Source organism: Lissotriton helveticus, chromosome 6, assembly GCF_964261635.1.
Source record: "Lissotriton helveticus chromosome 6, aLisHel1.1, whole genome shotgun sequence".
NCBI lineage: Eukaryota > Metazoa > Chordata > Amphibia > Caudata > Salamandridae > Lissotriton > Lissotriton helveticus.
The window spans coordinates 1,189,904,185-1,189,925,156 of NC_136067.1; the positions used below are offsets into that span (position 1 = coordinate 1,189,904,185).

Below are 20,972 nucleotides of genomic sequence, written 5' to 3' on the forward strand. Positions count from 1 at the left end.
AGGAGGTCTGCCGTCATCTGAAGGTGGTGGACGACTGTCTGGGGCGAGCCCGACTTCAACAACCAGTCGTCGAGGTAGGGGAAGACTGAAACCCCTAACCGGCGCAGATGAGCTGCGACCACCGCCATCACTTTCGTGAACACCCGTGGGGCGCTGGTAAGGCCGAATGGGAGCACGATAAACTGAAAGTGCTCGTGGCCTACCGTGAACCGCAGGTAACGCCGGTGGGCCGGCAGGACGGGGATGTGAAAATACGCATCCTGCAAGTCCAACGCCACCATCCAGTCTTGTGGGTCTAGAGCAGCCAAGACCTGAGCCAAAGTCAACATCTTTAACTTCTCCTTCCGGAGGAAGCCGTTGACGTTCCGTAGATCCAAGATAGGACGGAGGCCCCCCTTGTCCTTCTTGGGTACCAGAAAGTAGTGGGAATAGCAACCACGCCCTACTTCTGGCCCAGGAACGCGCTCGATGGCCCCCTTGGCCAAGAGGGCCGTAACTTCCTCCTGCAGAAGTGTCAAGTGGTCCCCCGACACACGGTGGTTCTGCGGTGGCATAGCTGGAGGATAGGTCTCGAAGGGGAGGGAGTAGCCCCTTCGGACGAGCTGCAGCACCCACCTGTCCGATGTGATAGAGCGCCAGCGGGAGTGGTGATGGCGAACCCTGCCACCCACTGGCGTCACATGGGCCTGAAAGCACGGACTAGGAGGATTTGGAGGCTGATGCTGCGGGGGGAGGTGTGGTCTGACCTCGCCGTTGTCCCCGACCGCCTCCACGGCGGAATCCACGGCCGCCACCGCGTTGAGAAGTGTTCTGCGGTGCGTGGCTGGCAGCACGTGTGGGACCGCCCCTTCCGTGGCCACGAAAGGAGCGAAACGAACCCGTTTGCTGGCGCTGGGTCGAGAGACCCAAGGACTTGGCCGTGACCCTGGAGTCCTTGAAGCGCTCCAGCGCGTGGTCCGCCTTGTCGCCAAACAGGCGACTGCCATCGAACGGCATGTCCATCAAAGTATTTTGGACATCTGCCGAAAAGTTGGCGGATCTCAGCCAGGCGTGGCGACGAATCGCCACCGTCGTGGACATCGCTCTGCCCAGCGAGTCGGTCGTATCAAGACCACACCTGATGGAGTATCTTGCTGCATCTCGGCCTTCAATCATAGCCTTGCCGAGCTTTGCCCGTACCTCCTGCGGGCATTCTGGCAGCAACTCCGCGACCGTATCCCACAGAGAGTGGGTGTAGCGGCCCAAGAGGCATGCGGTGTTGCAAGACCGCAGTCCCAGACTGAGGGACGAGAAGACCTTCTTTCCATATTGGTCGTACCTCTTGGATTCCCGGTCGGGCGGAGCCGACGGGAAAGCGGTCTGGGAGGTCGAGGCCTGGATCACCAGACTCTCAGGGGTGGGATGGGTGGACAGGAACTTGGGGTCGTCCGGACACGGACGGTGGCGTCTGGCCACGTTCCTATCAACAGGCGAACCTGAAGCGGGCCTGGACCACGTGCCCAAAAGAACATCTGTCAAGGCTTCGTTGAACGGCAGCAGAGGCTCCTGTGGGCATGACTGCGGTTTGAAGACCTCAGTGAGGATGTTAGGCCTCACGACCGCGATGGGGAGCTCAAGGTGTAAGGCCTTGGCAGCCCTCATCAACACCACTGAATAAGCAGCCCCAGCCTCCGAAGCCACAGTAGGAGGCGAGACAAAACCAGGGTTAGGAGAGTCGTCCAGACCACTGGCGTCACCCAAATCACCTGTCCCGTCCACATTGTACCGACACTCACGTGACAGAGGGTCCTCAGACCCCTCCCAAACCTCTCTGTATTCTACATCTTCCCCATATTCGGAGTCAACAATGTAGACCGGCTCCTCGGGGTCCACAGGCCCCATCGGCGTCGGACTCGGCGTCGGGCGACGCCGGTCCGACTCCGCGTCCGGAGTCGGAGAGGTCATGGGGACAGCGCCGCCCGGAGCCGGCCCTGGAGCACCGGCGCCGCGCGGGGGCGGCGTCGGGGGCAACCCCGATGGAACCGGCGCCGGAGAGGCCGGTAGACCAGCCGGCGTCGACCCTGAGGGTCCCTGCGGCGCCGGGGTCGGAGCCGTCGGAGCCGGAGCACCCGACGGCGTCGAGGCAGGAACACCCGAACCGCTAGGACCCCCGGACGGGAGCACAGGGCCCGAAGGCGCCGTAGGCCCCGTCGGAGGAGACAGTGCCCTCATGGCCATAAGGAACTCCTCTATCTCCTCACGCGACGCGCCTTGCCCAGGGACCGCAGGGTATGGAGCAGGCCGCGCCGGCGACTCACGCGGAGCCGCGGGGGTGGGGCCACCCGAACCCCCGGCCACATCGCGCGCGCGTCGGGGGGGAGTCGGGGGTACGATGACGACGCCCCGACTTCTTGTGTCTCCTACCTGAGGAACCAGAGGAATGGTGACGACTTCCGGAGCGCTCGTGATGGCTCCGCGACCGCTCCCTCGACCTCCGGCCGGACCGGGACCGCTCTCGACGTGGGTCCGACACCCGCAGTTCGAGTAGCTTGCGGGACCGCTCCCGCCTAGCTTTACTCGTCCGGGCCCGGCAATCGACACAGTCGTCCACGGCGTGGTCGGGGCCCAGACACCGGAGGCAGAGTCGGTGATGATTCGTGACCGACATGGTGCGGTCACAACCGTCACAGTTCTTAAAACCGGGCATCCTACCGGCACCGTAACAATTATTAAAGATTCAAAAACTTTGGTCAAAAGACCGGAGTACTGCACTTCTCGGATCTGCGCTAACTAGCGCGGAAAAAAGAAGAACTGACGTCAGCACGCGGAGGCGGCGTCTATATACTCCAGCGACGTCATCACGGCGCACGACGCCGACGACGGACGCGGAGCCGCAGGGGACGCCTACCGACGCGCAGGGGTACTGCTATGCAAAAGTTTCCGGATCCAGACTGACGCCTGGGGATATTCTAAGGTAAGGAATCTAATACTAACCTGTTTCTTTCAGATCATGTACACGTTGTTTCCTGGTACGATCAATACAAGAACAAAGAGTTCTTTTAGGATCCAACCGATGGAGTCTCTCCTCCTCTTCCAAGGAGTGAAGTGGAGTAAAGAACATTGGTAGGATAATACTTTGGCTGACATGAAGGGGATGACTACTTTCAGAATAAAAATGTCTCAGGTTCTCATACCCAGTTTATATGGGAAGAATGTGATGCAAGGTGAGTTGGTGGTGAGGGCATGTAACCCACTCAGCTGCCGGTATTATGAGGATAAGAAAAAAACATCTTGAGGGTAGGGAGCAGAATTGGACCCTATGCAGCTGTTCAAAGGGAGTACATATTAGGAATGTAAAGATCAAGTTGTAAGCCCACTGAAGCAGAATTAAAGGAGAGGCAGAAACATATTATTCACACCTAACAAAAAACACATCACACCAGGTGATATAAACAAAGAGGGATTATTCAGCATCTACAGGAAAGCCGTAAAAGCTGATCACTAATCTTTAACTGTGCCCAAAGCAAGTCCTTACTGGGCTAGAGAAAACACTAAAAGCAATACTATGGGAAAGTTGGCTGGAAAAAGGTAAGTCTGCCAAGTAGAGCACCAAGCTACAAACTTGTACCAACGGTAGGCATATACTGATTTGGTAGAGGGAGTTCTGGCTAACAAAATGACAACCTTGGAAGGGAAGCCCAAAGCACTGCAGATGTTGAGATTAATTAGACCCGGGTGAAGAACCCTGCCCCATTGCTGGAAAAGAATACCAACTGAAATGGCACTCTGAACAGAAGACAGATGCTCATGCCCAGAAGTTTTGGAAACCACACTCTTCTTGACCAGTCCAGTGCCACCAGGATGACTTAGAGCCAGTATTTCATACAAAATATTCCCGACATTGCACACTGTCAGCAGTGGCTAACCGATCAAGCCGAGGTTCTTCCCATTCCCAGAAAAGACCTCCGGGAGTAAGTGCCATTTGTGATCAGCTAGACACCGACACCTGGGTTCGTTCTCCGTGGCATTCAGCGATGTCGCCAGATGGAGAACCACAAGGAATATCCTTTGGTGTTCTAGCCACTTCCTGAGACGCAGTACCTTCTGGCACAGGGTCCACAATCACACTCTGCCCTGTTTGTTGCAATATCACATGTTGGTGGTACTTTCCTTTAGCACCTCCACCAACCTCCCATTGTTGAATGGTAGGAAGTCTTTCAATGCCAGCAGCTCCGAAAAGGTTGATGTGGAATTAGGCCTCAGCCAGAGACCAGATGCCAATGATCTCCACATCTCCCAAGTGGCCGCCCCAGCCCAGAAGTGATGCAACTGTCACCAGTGTTAGCTCTGGGTGGGGAGAGAGAGAGGGTCTGCCACGGTTCAGCAACCACAACTGCAGGACCTTTGCAGTCCTCTCCAAAATTTAGACATTATCAGAGAGGTCCCTCTGAAGCTAGGCACACTGTGACTTCAGATCCCACGGCAGAGTTCGGATAATGTGACCTTGCGTGCTTTATCCACAGGATGAAGGAGGCCATCAGTCTTAGAGTCATAATCATGAGATCCAGAACAGAAATTAAAATATCACGATCATAGCTCAAATGTCTTCTGCCAGAAGGTGTTAAACTACACCAGGTCCAGATGGCCCTTTTAAAAGGGTGTTCTGCAAAGGAGTCAGGTGTGACTTGTGCAAGCTTACTGTGACCCTTATTAATTTTAAGAGGTTTGTAATGATCTGAAGGTGATGACAACTGCCTGGGGTGGGCCTGCCTTCAACAGCCAGTCGTCGAGTTAGGGGAAGACTGGAACACCCAACCACCAAAGAGGTGCTGCAACCACTGCCATCATTTTTGTGAACACCCAAAAGGCACTGCTGAGGCCAAAAGTGAGCACAAAGAACTGAAAATATCTCCGTCCCACTGTGATCGCTAATGCCGCCTGCAGGACAGGAATGTGGGAGTAAGTATCCTGCAGGTCTAATGCTACAATCCAGTCTCCTCGGTCAAGGGCAGGCAAGACCTGGGCCAGGTTAGCATCTTTAATTTGTCCATCTGCAGAAAGGCACAGAAATGGTGAAGATCTGAAATAGCCATCTGTCTTTCTTCGACACCAGAAAGTAGCAGGAGTAACAATTTAAGCCTACGTCTGATGCAGTTACTCTATGGCAGCTTTGGCCAGAAGGCCATGCACTTAATGCTTCAAGAGAAAATGATGGTCCTCTGTCAGCCATTCTGATGATGGTGAAGGTTGGCCAGAAATAGCAGGTCGTAGCCTCACTGAACAATTTGTAGTACTCACTTGAACAAAATTACCTCCTGCCGATCAAGTAGAAAATGTTGGATCTAGCCCCCGACAAGGTAGCTGTGAGTCTCGAAGGACACACTAAAATGGTTGCATGTGTGGCAATTAGATTTGCGAAAGACTTCACACTGCCATTGTTGTCCACAAGATCTGGGAGTACTGCTGCCTCAGGCACAAAAGGACTGGATGGTCTGTTAGACAGGCTGAAGTTGTTGGCGATACTGACAGCCCCTACCATAGCCACGGAGGGGATGAACTGGTGGTGTGGCTAACAAGCTAGGACAGACTTGCCCAAGTAGAGCCATAATATCTTTAATGTACTCATGGGCAGTCTCTTCCCTTCTCACCAAAATTACAAGAGCCATTGAAAGACATGTCTATCAACATTAACTGGATATTGCAGGAGAAACCCAAGACCTCATTCAGCCATGTCTCCCGAGAGCCACACTGGTGCCAATGGCCCTGCCTAGGCATTCTGTGGTGTCCAAGCCACAGCTGATGGTAAACTTTACCACATCATGACCATCCTGCATTGCTTGCATAAGGGTGGGACGCAAGTCATCTGGAACACCAGGCAAGACCCTTGTGACGGAATCCCAAAAGATGTGGGTATAATACCTTACAAAGGCAGTTTGCACTGATGAAACATAATGCTGAACTCAATCAATGAAAACTTACCAAAGCATTCAATGTGCTTGGATTCTCTGTCCGGTGGTATGGTAGAGAATATATGAGGGTTGACTTTGCTTGTGGAGGACTGCATGTTTAGACTCAGTAGTGGGATGCTGAGTCATGGAATCCAGATCAATGGCAGCAATGACTTCATGCAATCGGCCTGTTTACCAGAGATTCAAAACAGGGTTTCACCAAAGACTCAACAAGGCTCTCTGTGAGAAGACACCATTGTTGGGACTAGGGCAAAATCCTTTTAGGAACCTGCATTAAGGCACGGTCACAGCATCAGATTCTGATCGGCTGCCCAAAAGCTGAAGCCCCAGTGAATCAGAGTGGGGCCTTGGTTTAAGTTGAAGTTAGAAAGCACAATAGGGTGATCATCATCCACCATCAATGCTCCAAAGTCTGGTGTAAGCTGTGGTTCCAGTATCGGACTGGCGTGGAGACCGTGAAGGTTCCATAAGTTCCAGCTGGTGCCTAGGGCGACCCTGTTGGCAGAGGTGGAGGCCCTCACAGCTCCTTGGGGCCCAAAGGCATACCAGAGGGAGCCGGTAGCGTGCAAAAAGACGCAGCATGGCCTCATGGAACTCTTCAATTTGTTGTAATGTCTCAAATGGACCTGGACATTTGGGTTGCCTCAGGAAGAGATTGGTATGGGCTCCTAAGGAGATCAAGTTTGGGAGTAAGACTAAGAGGCACGTCGAGCCGCTTGAGCCTTTTCTAGAGTTCAAGAGTGGCGTGATAAGGCAGAGGCCTGCTTGGTCATCGTATTTTCTTCGATTTACATGAAGACTTTCACTGCGACAATGATTGGCATGAGAATGACTTTAAGAGCGGGAACGGGACCATCCCTTTGACTTTAACCGCATGCGTGCGGGCGGAATTCCGCCCGTACGCTGAGATTTTCAAAAGCGCACTTTACGTGACGAGCTGGGCTCGTCATCAGCGTGCGAGGAGGCTACCTCATGACGAGCCCAGCTCGTCATCAGCGTGCAAGGGGTTAACCGGTCATGACGAGGGGTTTTTTGGCGCTTGGCAATGAGGAGCTTTGCATCAAGGTCCCGAATAGCATTCGGGTGCAACAAAGTGCAGTTTCTACAAGCCTTGGAGTTGTGTTCTGACCCAAGTCACGAGAGGCAAACCTGATGGGGATCTGTCACAGATATTAGTTCCCTACAGCGCATACACTGCTTAAACACTATAGTCTTGGGAGATGACCATTTCCCTTGCACACTGGGTTTAGAAAGTATAGTTTTAGAGATAACTCTCTCGAAGAGATGAGCGGTAGCTCCAGGTCCGCATCTGATAGAGCAGTAGGAAAAGAGATAACTCTCTCGAAGAGATGAGCGGTAGCTCCAGGTCCGCATCTGATAGAGCAGTAGGAAAAGATTAATGCAAAGGTGGTGCTTATATGCAGCTCCGTTTGTCACTTCTTTAGTAGAATGAACGAAGAGTCACACAACACCACATACGGGAACACAGGGGTTCTGCTAAAGATTTTCTGGATATAGTCTTACTCCTGGGAAATATACAAGGGTGATTACTCTGCTGTGAGATGTTATAGATACTCCCCCCAAAATAATTCATCAGACTCTTCCTTCCAAATGATTACTCTTAAAGAAATGAAGCAGACATCTTGCCATGTGCATCTCTGCAAGTAGGTTCTATGGGACACCCACTGCCCAAAAAAAGAAATATCTAGCAGTGCCAAACAGGTGTGTTGCTAGCTCATTCCTTCTCGTCATTCATGTTAGGCAATTCAGAACCATTTTATGTTTGATGGTTTTTCAAAAAAAATTAAAGGTGTGGCATTTCACAAATGGGGATATAAATGAATCACAGTTTAGAAACCAGAACTAGTCCTAGCATGTGACACCTGATAGTTATTTCAGCCTGAAAAACACACGCCTGGGAAATCAAAGTGGATAGTTTTAGAGGATCAGTATGTGCCTGTTGGTTGCCAGGCAGCAATGGCACAACTTACATCTCTGGGTGAAGTTATGCGACTCCATGAAGGTGACGTTGAGCGGGTCCTCTGCATGAAGTGTGCTTTGGTCTGCGTAGCTCCGATCCATTGCATTCACCATCTGGGTCATTTCCTGACGAGTGTTGCCAATGGCATCCTTTCGTTTTTTGGCTAGCTTGCTGCAAAAGAAGCAAGATTTCAGAATTTAAAAATAAAGCGTCTGCTGTTACTTGGCACAATTGCATTACCCAGCACAAGGGTGTATGATATATATATATATATATAAATAAATAAATAAATAGAGGGATGCATTTCCAGATGGCCTGACACTTCTTATAATCTAGTTACCAAATTACACAAACCTGCATATCCTATGAATATGGGAATGCTTTAATAAAAACATAGCAAAGACAAACCCAAGTTTAGCATGCAAAATGCACTGCTACCAGATGAAATTATATATCAAATAGAAACAAGTTATCAAATAGCAAAAAAAGCTGAATAAGAAACAAGTTCACCTATATTCGACTTTAAATGTGATTTTCAATTAGCTCAATTTAGCTATAAGCTGCAAGCATGCACATACTCGGTGATTGAAAGTATTTCGTTTTTGCACGCAATGAGTCGAAGAAGCAGTCAACCACAACCATGCTAAATAGCAGTTTAAAGCAAAAATACATCAACCAGTTAACTACACACAATTTACATTGATTTCACTACGCTCCAGTGGCGGCTGGTGACATTTGAAAGTGGTGAGGCATAAAATTATTGTAATACTGAACCGCAGCGAGCAAGCTGATACAACCTACGGGAGGTTCGGGGGGGTTTTCCCTCCGAGAAATTTTTAAAAAAGAGTGGACAAATGATGCATTTTCAAGCACATTTGAGAAAGCAGAAAGGTTAATAAAGCAATTGTGAAAGTGCAGTTATTACATTAATAAAGAGATGTCTCATAATATAGGTAGCTGCTTATTCAGTATAACCACAGAGCTGCCATGAATGCATCGCCCGCATCTGCCCTTTGCATCACCTTCCCTCGGTCTCCTGCTGTTTCCAGGCCTAAGTGCCTGCAACGCAGCAGTTGCCCCATGAGTGAGGGCAGCACTCCAGCCAGTACAGCACTTGAAGGAATTGGAAAGGACAGAGGCCCCCCGCACAATGCACCTAGCCTGATCGACGATGGAGCAAGCGAAACTAGGTGCGCTGCCGGTGCAGATTTTTATCTCGGCTCGGGAATGGATTAATTAATCAGCTGAAATACGTATTTGAGTGGCGCATGCGTCTCATCATTTTTATTGTGGTACATCACATCCTTACAACTTTCACACCTCAGTCACGAAGCACTCTCTGACTAGCTTCTCGTAGCACACTGATTAGACTGTTGATTATCAGAATCTCGCTGCACTCAGGTTAGACACCATGTCACTGTCTGATCGCAACCTCTCAGCACTGTTTTAAGACTCTCTCCACCCTGACGCTTGCAGCACTCTCGTATCTTTCTCTAAACAGACCCCCTCAGTACCATGGCTCCAGACTCTCTTTGATCAGACTCCTGCTGCACTCTCACCAAACACTGAGCGGACTCTCGCAGCACTCTGATCAGACCCAGAATCTCGCAGCACGCTCTCCTGACACTTTCTGAGTGGACTGTCGCAGCACTCTGATCAGACTCTCTCATCGGAATCTCGCAGCACTCTCTTTTCAAACTCTCTCCAAACAGGCTGACTCACCTGACACTCTCTGATCAAACTCTCACAGACTTTTTTTTCAGATTCTTGCGACTTTTGTACACAAGCTCTGGCACCACTTTCTTATCAGATTGTCTCTAATAAGACTGAGCGCTTTTTCTACAGGCACTCTGATGGGACTCTGGTAGCATTATCTGATGAGACTCTCGCATCAGTCTGAATGAATTATCATGATTGAGGACACGCTCTCGGGTCAGTCTCTCTATCCAATCAGACGCTCGCAGCACTCTTTTAGTATTCTCTAATCAGACTCCCTCAGCATTCTGTCACCAGCTCTTTTTGATCAGGCACTCGCAGCACTCTCATTAGACACCATCTGAGCGGATTCTCGCGGCACTCTCTTATCAGACTCTACCTAAATCAGCCTTTTCGAGCACTAGCTCTTCCGACTCCTTCTGAGCATACTCTCATAGCTCTCTGATCAGATCATCAGACTGTCTCTGATCAGACTCACAGAAGTCATCAGATTTCTCTTGCACACTGCGTCTGATAGACTCTCGCAGCACTCTTATCAAACTGTCTCAGCACTCTCATCAGAATTTGTCTCGTCAACGATTCACACCACTAGGTCCGATCAGACTTTGGCGGCGCTCTCTGGCCATGTTACGACCACCCCTCCTCACGCAGAGACTGAACTCAGAAGGCCTCTTGCGGTCCCTCTGCAGTGAAGGGCACCATCCGCAATCGGCATGCTCGCGGGAGAGGGGGAGGTGGGTGTTTGTGGTTGCCTGGTGGGGAATAGAACTAAAACTGTACCTACCTTACTCCGGGGTACCGCGAGGCCTCCGCTCCTGGACTGTGTGTAATGCTGCAGCCGGGTCCGAATGTTCCTACAGGATGCACCGAAGCAGTCAGCAGACTAGGCAGCCTCCCTCACTTACCCTAGCCAATCACAACGCTGCAATGCCAGCGTTGTGATATGAGGCGCAGAGGAGAGCCCCCCCAGCCAGGCCATTTTCTCTATGTAGGATCCATGCAGCAGCCTACATAGAGAAAAAGGGAGAGTCCGCATGACTGAGTTGGTCGGTCCTGGGGCCGACCAAACAGTCAGTACCCACAACAGTGGGCAAAGCCAATCCCCCCTTGCCCATGAGCACTGCGAGAAAGCAGTAGGGCAACACCCCCAAGCCCCTATAGAGGGGCCGCCACTGCTATGCCCTTAACTATAATTCTAAGTAACATTAACAAAATCCTCGACATGGTTACTGTGAGGTCCTGCGCACCCAATATTTAATGTGCTCCGATAGCACAAGTACGAAATTTAGCGTTTATATGATTGATTTTAGTCACCTCAAGATCTTCTTCGACGTAAACAGACGGAGCCCACCAATCCACATAATCAAGTAAGAGCCTCTTACATATATTGTGTCAGGATCAATGGATGTGGAACCTGCGATTGGGACACCAACTTCGATCCAAATCAGTAGAATGATCATGAGTTATAAAAAAAAATTACTAAATCCTCATATGCCAACCCTTGGATGCTGAGAGCACATGGCGTGATACTGAGGCTTTGATGGTGTTGCTCCTCAAACCAATTACATCTCCATAAGAAAAGTAACAGCAGCTGAGAGATCGGTGAAGAGTGGCCTTTGTCACAAGTCTATTCAAAATAAGAACATTGGAATGTTGGCAGCGCCATTGAAAACAATGGAGTGCTAATGGTCGGTTGAAGCCCGAAGCTCCAACATTCCAATGTTGTCGTTCACAGCTGTTGCTGTTAACAAAGGGCTATCGGAGCCAAGGGGATTTCATTCCCCTCGGGCTCCATGCGACCTTTGTTTTATTTTTAGAACATTCTGCCCTCTATTGGCGAAATGTTTTAATACCCTTATATCCCTCCATAGATGGGCTATACAGGCATTAAAGTCCTGCTCTCTTGTTAAAGATCACCGCCTTTAACACTGGAGCGGGCCTTTAATGGCTGGTATAGCCCGCTGTAAGGCTATATTAGAACACTAGAATGTTGAGAGCTCCACTGAACACAATAGAGTAGCTTCGGGGTTAAAGTGGCTGGTATAAGCCTTCTGATCTAACATTCCAATATCCTTCTTTATGTTTCTCCCTTTTTAATTTAAAACATTCTTCCCTTAGTGGGTGAAATATTTTAACAGCTTTACAGCCCTACCGCCTTGGGCAATATCTGTTGTTAAAGGCATTTTCTCTCGCTATAACTTAGCTACATACCCTTTAAAAATTGGTATAGCTCTCAGCAGCAGGCCACAAAGTTAGACTCTGTGTCAGGGAAGGTTATCAGAGACAATAGCAAAGGACCGCAGATAAAAGATGGCATGTGGAATGAAACTGAGTAGGGAGAATTTTAAAGGGTGTAGCGACGGGTGTCCACAAGTATCTCAGTAGAGACTACCAAGTAGTCATCACACAGGAAAAGTATTGTTTGGAGCCCTGGAACAGCAGAAACAAAACTACGCACAAAGAAAGGGCATGGACAATTGTTATTGTATTATTAGCGCTTCGAGTACAGTGCTGCCGACTGGAAAGGCCTCTTGATATTGGAGAAGGGGACTAATATTTTCTAGGTTCTATCCTTTTTATTGATAAGGATCCATAAGAATATACAAATGATAAGTAAATGCAAAGTCCAGAGCACACGTGAAGAAAGTAATAATGTAAATACAACGGTACTTGAGATGCGAGAACAAAAGAAAAAAGACTAGCACAGTTCCTACTGTAGCATCCTTGACTCACTTTCACCGGATGTGCGCCATTTACCTCTGAATACTAAAAACCCCTCGCAGAAATTCTAAATATACAAATGATGCCAACTTATATGTGTACAAACTGCATGACACGCTCCTCATCGCTTCCCAATGCCGCCAATAAGTAAACTGGAGCTAATCTTGAAATATTTCCGTTTGTGTAGCCTCCAACAGCTGCGTATAATAAGAACGTGAAAAAGAGGGCAATAAGTAAAAAGGAAAAATATATAGAACACAGTGACAAAAGGAGAAGCATTTGCCAAAGCATATTCCTATATAAACTTGTCCTTTCTCTGTTTTGACGTCTCTTCAGGGAGATCAAGCAATGACATATTCAGATGATTCAGACCACTATGTTCTGGCTCCCCATTGTGTTCCTACATCTAATTGAGGAACGGGCTAAAGGAGTCCTCCTGGGTGAAAATAACTGTTTTCCCCTACAAGTCTCACTTTCAGATGTGCTGTGTAACTCACAGACACTGAAACCTCAATGACCGCTGGCTCCTTCCTAGTGTCCATCAGAGTATGCTGCCATTTCAAAGTCACTCTGCTACGTTCAGGGAAGAGATAGATCCTGTGATTGGTAGAGGATAACTCTATTCAAGGCTATTAGATTGAGAAGACGCTGCCCGGCTCTGGCAGACCTCATGGCCATCATAATGGTCTTCTCATCCTGCCCCTTCTCCACCGGGCGTTGGTAGGTAGAGCATAGACTGTCAAAGTCGCAGAACCTCTTGTGCCCCAAACACATCTTTTAACAGAACAGAGACCATGTCACCTATTTCATTTTGTGAGTGGGTTGAAAGTGACCCCATTATGTGCACTCGTGCCCCTCTGCATGTATTTTCCAAATACTCCAATTGGTCCTCCATCTTAACTACAGTGTGCACTGTGCAGTTGCGCAAGTCAGCAATGCTTCCCAGTTCCACTTCAATCTTGGTCCAGGAAAATTCTAACACTTGTTGGTGGCTTGCTCCACCATCAGAACTCTGCCGCGATGAACCTTTATCTTAGGTTCTGTGTTATAAATTGCTTCTTTTATCTCTGCAGTTGTAGTATGCAAGTCATAGCAAATAGATTTAGGTAATCTCATTAATCTGTTCCACTTTCGAGAGGTCCCTGGTCTATAAAATCTCTCACTGCGCAGCCTGATGTGGATCTTTGGAAGCAATGGAGTGTACTGCAAAAAATGCCTACACCACTTCTACTTCTGCGTTATGGAGCTCTCTCTACCCCATCATATCGTGACAAAGCTGTGCACCACTGAGTTTATTCCTTACTGATCAAACAGCAATTTCTTCCTTTCTTGTGTTCTATGCCCAGGAAGTGAAGCCCCTACTGTTTCCTCCAACTCCTGTCAATCCGAGGGAGCCTTTAGCCCTCCAGGCATAGGCGTGTCTCCTGCAATTGCAAAAGAAAAAAATTGATGGATGGAACGCTGAACAATGCAAACATTCACCCCCAGTCACAAGGATCTGGGTTTAATCCATCATTCTTTTGTTCACCACGCCACCCCAGTTTGGAGCCAGCCATATGCAAATCAGTCTTGACCCTGTTCCTTATGGAAACAGTCCAGCCCGAACTGCCAAGTCTGGTCCTCCCTGGACGGGAAACAAGCATCCTGGGACTGGTTTCGGGGCATCACCCCTCATTAGCCAGGCTAGCTTGAATCCTTTTGCTCAGTGAGCACGGGACCTGCAATTGCCAGTCTGATGTCTTCCTCCTTCCATGCCATCACTATTCCCCACGATCTTTGGATGTTGGGTGTCCCCTCCAGGGTGCCTGTACACTACAGTTCTCTCTCTGGTGGACCCAGTTCATCCCCCTCCCCCCCCCTTCACCCACAGGTTTCCTCAAGACACCGCTGATTCATCACACAGCAAGTAAATCCCTATACGGCCACATAAACATAACAAACACCGACAGTCGGAGACAGGTCCTGCTGCTTTCTCCCTTTCACTGGCAGAGGAAAGCAGCCGATTCATTGGGGGCATGCTACAAAACACGGAAGCCAGAGGCAGTCATCTAGTGTTGCCAGACCCTCCCTCAGGTGAATGATTTTTTAAACTAAAGGGTAATATATATTTAGAATACAAGGCATGAATTTGACATAGCTACAAGCTTTGTTTAACTGCAGGGGGATTTTCATCTGCTGGATTTCACCACAGAAGGTATTCCTTAGGTGAGCTTGCTTGAACAGAGAAAGTGTCACATGCAAATACTGGTCTTTGGTTGTACAAAGATCATCAGACATAACACTGGCAAGTTTAGTCGATAGTCACTTGGGACTCTTCTTCATAGCTGAATGGAGACTTTTGGGGGAACCGGCATTGATAATAAAAGATAGCATATATGTAGCTCCAGGCCTCCTCTTTGCTGTTTTTTGACTTTCCCTTCACTGAAGGCGAAGTCATTCTTAAGCATAGTGGTGGGCTGGGACCGAGGCTGAACCAGCATCTCAGGAACAGCTGCTCCGACAAGTCACTTTGGTGAGAGGATTATAGGGCCTAGGTTTTGTAGATCTGTTTTTCCTTTCTAGAACAGCTGCAGTTGAGGACCTGATCACAGGAGCCTGAACCTACACCCCAAACGCTTACCCAGGGTTTCTGGTTATGTCAATCTGGGGCTTTATGGGAGCATCCAGTCAACATCTGTTGAATCCGCTGTGAAGATTTGCAAGTTGCCACTTTCTGGACCTTTTTAATAGATGTTTGCTTGTGATACACACAGGGACAGACTAATTTGCATGTAGCCAGGTTCTGAACTGGGATGGTGCAGTGAGCTAAACAACGGTGATGGATCAAGCCCTGATCTTTTGACTGGGTAGGAGTGTTCTGCTTAATTCAGATACTCTGTCCATCACCACCCCCCTTTATGAATCGTTTTGGCCACCACAAGCGTGGAAGGGTATGCTCAGATGTGAGTCCCTTGCTCACTACACCATCAGGATTCAAGCAAGCCGGGCCGAAGACGGCTGTAATGCCAGAAACCGGTCCCCGGAAGCTTGTTTCCTTTCCAGTAAAGAATTGGCTTGGTAGTTTGGTCTGCCCTGTTCCCATGATGCACTGGGCCAGGGACAGACTAATTTGCATGTAGCCAGGTTCTGAACTGGGATGGTGCAGTGAGCTAAAAAACGGTGATGGATCAAGCCCTGATCTTTTGACTGGGTAGGAGTGTTCTGCTTAATTCAGATACTCTGTCCGTCACCACCCCCCTTTATGAATCGTTTTGGCCACCACAAGCGTGGAAGGGTATGCTCAGATGTGAGTCCCTTGCTCACTACACCATCAGGATTCAAGCAAGCCGGGCCGAAGACGGCTGGAATGCCAGAAACCGGTCCCCGGAAGCTTGTTTCCTTTCCAGTAAAGAATTGGCTTGGTAGTTTGGTCTGCCCTGTTCCCATGATGCACTGGGCCAGGGACAGACTAATTTGCATGTAGCCAGGTTCTGAACTGGGATGGTGCAGTGAGCTAAAAAACGGTGATGGATCAAGCCCTGATCTTTTGACTGGGTAGGAGTGTTCTGCTTAATTCAGATACTCTGTCCATCACCACCCCCCTTTATGAATCGTTACCCAGGGTTTCTGGTTATGTCAATCTGGGGCTTTATGGGAGCATCCAGTCAACATCTGTTGAATCCGCTGTGAAGATTTGCAAGTTGGCACTTTCTGGACCTTTTTAATAGATGTTTGCTTGTGATACACCACTGAGCGAGCTTACACCACTATATAGTGGAGATTTGGAGGACATATTGCCTCCCTTAAGTTCAGAAGGAGGGTTTGGGTCCAGAGTATCTAGCCTTGAAGCAGAAACAGGGTACACAAACGGAGCTAGCCTCCAATTTGCTCCTTTTCAATGGAATGATTGATTACTGCTGATTTAGCAAATATGTCACAATCAAAGCATGATTAATCAAGGGTTTCAGGCTTATTTGAGGCAGAGATCTAGAGGCATCTCCCAGGTGTTCGACAGATTAGTCTCTGCTTACGTGCATCAAAATCCAATATGGCTTTGGGAGACAGATGTGAGCAAATACTACAAGTTAAATCAAGAGAGAACAGGAATTATACAGACAATGACATGTTGCTGTCCCTTATGCTGCACTGATAGCACCTCCAATTTAGGTCTTGGTGCATTGAGAGTTGTCATCTGGGCTGGGGGTGAATTGGGCGAAGACTTGCCTGTTCCCTGTAGTGTCGTCGGAGGCGGGGTCGTCCCGGGTGAAAGGCATCCGGTGGGAGCCTCGATGTTTGCCATACCTTGGAACCAATATTTATCACGCGCTGGAGGACCTGTTGGAGGGTAATGTAGGCAGGGTTGTACGGGGATTAAAGGGTAGCTTAACGTTTTGGGGTAATCTGCCGCTCTCGGTGGCAGGTCAGGTAGCACTACTGAAGATGGTGGCACTCCCCCGAATGTTATATTTTTTTAGAACGCTGCCGATTTGGATTCCAGGATCACTTTTTAGACTGCTTCGCTCTATGATCAGGGGATTTTTATGGGGGAATGGTAGGCGGCGGGTGGCCTTGACCACGATGATGCGGCTGAGGGCTGATGGGGGCCTGGCGGTTCCGGACTTCGAGCTATACTATCTGGCAGCTCAACTGCAATGGCTTACCCAAGCAGTGTCTAGGAAGTTCAGGGGCCCAGAGGGACGGTGGATCCAGCGTCATATACTATGTTTTATAGTACTCCAACAGCGGCTACACCTAGGGGCGCTCTCTCATGAGGAGCGGACGCTGATGCTCTGTTGGAATCGGAGCCAGCATAGAGCTGGCATTGCCCGCCCTTACGCTCCGGAGATTCCTCTAGGTACGGGGGACTGGACAGCGCTGGCAGAGTGGGAGGGAATGGGGGTACAGGTATTAGGGGATTTATATGAAGATGGTGCTCTCTTACCCTACCAGACTCTGCGGGAGAGGTACGGCCTCCCCCGGGGGATTTCTTATCACATTCGGCCCTTGTATCGGCACTTACAGTGTCATTGGAGGGCAGGTTTACTGGAACCACAGAAGTCTATGGCGTGTCAGTATGTTGTGATGGCAGCAGGACCTTCAAAGCCATCACGTGCCTATATAGGCGTATGGTAGGCGAGGAGTCGAAGCCGTTAAACCAACTACGGGGGAAGTGGGAGGCTGACCTTGGCAGGGAGATTCCTGAGACGACAAGGGATCAACTGGTTTGGAGAGCGTGGAAGAGCAAGCGCAATGCCAGGTTTCAACTGATTCATTTTTTTGTATTACACAGAGCATATCTGACCCCTACTAAGATCAATAGATACTTCAAAGTGGATACTACTCAATGCCCACGTTGCAATCTGGAGGGGGCGGAGTTTCACCATATGATGTAGGGATGCCCGCAGCTAGGAACGTACTGGGAAGAGGTAGTCGAGCAGCTCTGTGCAGCCACTGACAGACATATAGAACCTGACATGGGCAAGTGCTTTTACTACACTGGTTTCCACATACTCCTAAAACGAAGGTTACGAGTAAGTTCCTGGATCTGGGGTTGTTGTGGCCTAAGAGTGATATTACAGCGCACTGGAAATCCAGACAAGGGCCCAATACTGTGAGGTGGAAAGCGGAATTAGTTAAATGGGAAACGAGTGAAAGCATGGTTCGGCACCAACAAGCTAGGCGATCTAATAATGATAAAGCGCTGGAGGCTGCAAGGGCATGGGAGGCCATAGTTACATCGCTAGAAGAAACCACAACTGAATCAGAGGGTTGCTCGGTATTGGAATCTTAGCCGAGGACCTCGCGAGCCGCGGGACCGAAGGAAGGAACCCTGGCATGACCATGTGGTTCATCTGTAGGAAGGGAAAGATGCAGGACTGGGCAGAACAGCGTTGTCACTACTGTGACAGGCAACAATACGGGATTAGTAGTACAAATCCTTTTCAGCAGTGGGTATGTCAGACACACCGGTGGTAGAGGGTGGGCATGTGGACTGGTGTGATTAGCAATCAAAGAGACACACACTCTAGATAACAGTGGCTCACTTTCAATTAACAGAGAATGGTCCTCCATCAGTTAGCTATCACGGCGTTTAGCTAGTTGCAGATAGCTTAATGGTAATAAACAAGGGAACTGTAACATTGTAATGATGAGGGGCAGTGGGGTATGTGCTTCGAGGGGCTACTGTTAGGATGCATGCTGAGTATTACTATCAATGTAACAATTGCCAGATGTTTTCTGAAAAATTTAACAAAAACAGTTTAAAAAAAATAATTAAGAGTTGTCATTAGGGTACTGTCTGGGTTTCTTGAGGCCAAGTTGTTAGCACAAGTTATTGTTGTGTTGCACAGTGGAATGTAATTTTCTATGCCTGGATTGTCGAGGCTTTCTTCTGCCATTAACAGTGGTAGCATTGCCAGGTTTTATCCTGTAGAATCTTGGGTTCATAAAAGGCTATCTCCAAATTATCTTTTGAAAGGACTCAGTTGCCTGCCTAGGCGGCCCAATTAACTACAGCAGGAAGGAGAATTTCTGAGACTGAAATAACTGGAGCATCTGCCTGTGGCATGTGGCACTTGCAATAGAGGTTACTAGATACTTATCTGCATAGGTTAATGGAGGAAGTGGAGTGCCGGGAATACTGGCTCATTTTAGCTCTATCAGCTGGATTGTTAGGGATGACTTGCAAAACATGCCACTCTAGTAGATCTTCAATGAAATAAAGATTGGGAGGAGAAAGAAATGAGGAGGTGGTGTTTGTATTACGTACTGTAATCTTCATAACTCTGATTCTTTCTGCCTTGTCCAAGTCCTTGAGGCCCACTAGAGCTCTGGGAGATGCATAAGTCGTAGTTCCCAAGAGTCTACGATCATGAGTCTGGAGGGATTTGGGCTGGTTTTTCATTAAAAGGCCTCCCAAGATTAGAGAAGTCTGCTGGATGAGAAGATTCTGTGGCTTTCAAAAAGATTTAGCTTCGGCAGGAGGGTGCTAGCCGGAAAATATTACCACGCCTTAATGAAGCAAAAAAGGAAGGGAGAGTCCCATTATAACCACCAGTTAAGAAATCTAAGCACTATTACATTTTAGCACTAGGGGTTCAAAGTCAGCAGCACAGACTTTTCTTGTACATCAAAGAACACTGATGATGGTGCGAGCAATTAATTTTCATTAGAAAAAGTAAATGATTAACTTAGGTTTGATTCAGCTAGCATAATCAGGCCACACTAAGACACATTATGAAAGTGAATTGTTTTCGTTAAGTTTTCAGAAAGTCTGTGAAATTCAACAGCAGCTAGAGTCCATCTGTATGTGTCATAACATTTTTCACTTTCTTATTATGATTCCTTGAGCCCAGGGCCTTCCTATTACCACTAACTGACCCTCCTTAATGTTAACGGACTTGTTAACGGACTTGGAGTGTCAGCAACGTCTACAGCCTTAAAGAAACGGAAGTACTATTCTGCAACTAGATGGGCAGGAACAACTCATGTTTAAATGGTGCGCAATCGGTGTGTGATGTCACTTAATATCCTAAAAGGCACCTTTTGGAACGGAAATGTTCTCAGCATGGTAAAAGATGTGTACCCCTGCCCCGAGAGCCCAACCATACTGTTTGCTGAATACCTAATGCTTTTCTGTCATAGGCAAATATGGATCATGCGTATTTGCCATGACATAAGCCTGCCTCACAGATTGTGGTCTTGTTGGACTGGAAGAGGCATCCAAAGCACTACCCTCATAGTGGTGGAAGGCTACTGACTTCACCAAGAGTTAAGCATCATATGCGCGGTGGTGGCTGCATACTGTGAAGTGATCAGTAGGAGTGAGCAAGTTCTTTTCACCCTGTGTCACTAGGGTAAGGCCTAAAGGCTCACTCACCTTTTTAAAGATTCGCTGCTGTATGCATAACTCACCCTTGGCCTACATCAGATGGATATGAAGTGCTGAGCAGGAGTAGTGACTCTGCGCTGGACCTGTGTGTGCCTGGGAAAGGGTACAGAACAGAGGTAGAGCAGCGCTGTGTAGTAAATGTGGGATTAGAACATGTGCTGGGTGTATGTATGCCTGTGAGGAAAACATTACATGTTAGAAGTGGTGCTATGGAGTATATGCACAATGAAAAGCATGTGCTGGGTATATGTGTGCTTACCATAAGTACAATACATAAAGAGTGAAGTGTTAAGCAGCGCGCACATGGTGAGGGTGCGCTGATAGTGTAATGTGTTTGAAAATAGCATGCCCTGGTACAATACAGAAAGACGACAGTACTGAACAGCGCACACAGACTGAATGTGTGTGCTGAATGTATACGAGTGTCTGTAGTGGCACAATGCATGGAGGCAACCGTGCTGGACAGTATGTGTGCTGTGAGAATGTCCGCGAGCCTGCAATTGTATGTTACATTGAGGACTCTGGGTTCCATTTTGGGAAGCCCTGGCCGGCCTGGTGAAGACATGATGAGTAGGGGAATCCCCCAACCCACCAATGACAGATTTGTTTATTGCTACATTTCTGCGAGCTGGATGTGATACACACTGGAGGAAGGGAGGAAGAGACTCCCCCTTAACACTTCAAAAGGGTGTTCTTTGCTTCAGTGATCGATCACAAGGAAGGAGCCTGGACACAT

General features: G+C 48.5%; 1 protein-coding gene across 14 annotated transcripts in view; it reads right to left on the reverse strand.

Annotated features, from left to right (window-relative positions):
* The window catches only part of PTPRK (protein tyrosine phosphatase receptor type K), a 1,613,435-nt gene that overhangs the window by 198,957 nt on the left and 1,393,506 nt on the right, over nucleotides 1–20,972 (reverse strand). For all 14 annotated transcript variants that reach the window (XM_078648913.1, XM_078648910.1, XM_078648911.1 and 11 more), the window contains one exon: nucleotides 7,940–8,100. In XM_078648913.1, coding sequence (XP_078505039.1) covers nucleotides 7,940–8,100 — 161 coding nt within the window. The remainder of the gene's footprint in view (nucleotides 1–7,939; nucleotides 8,101–20,972) is intronic.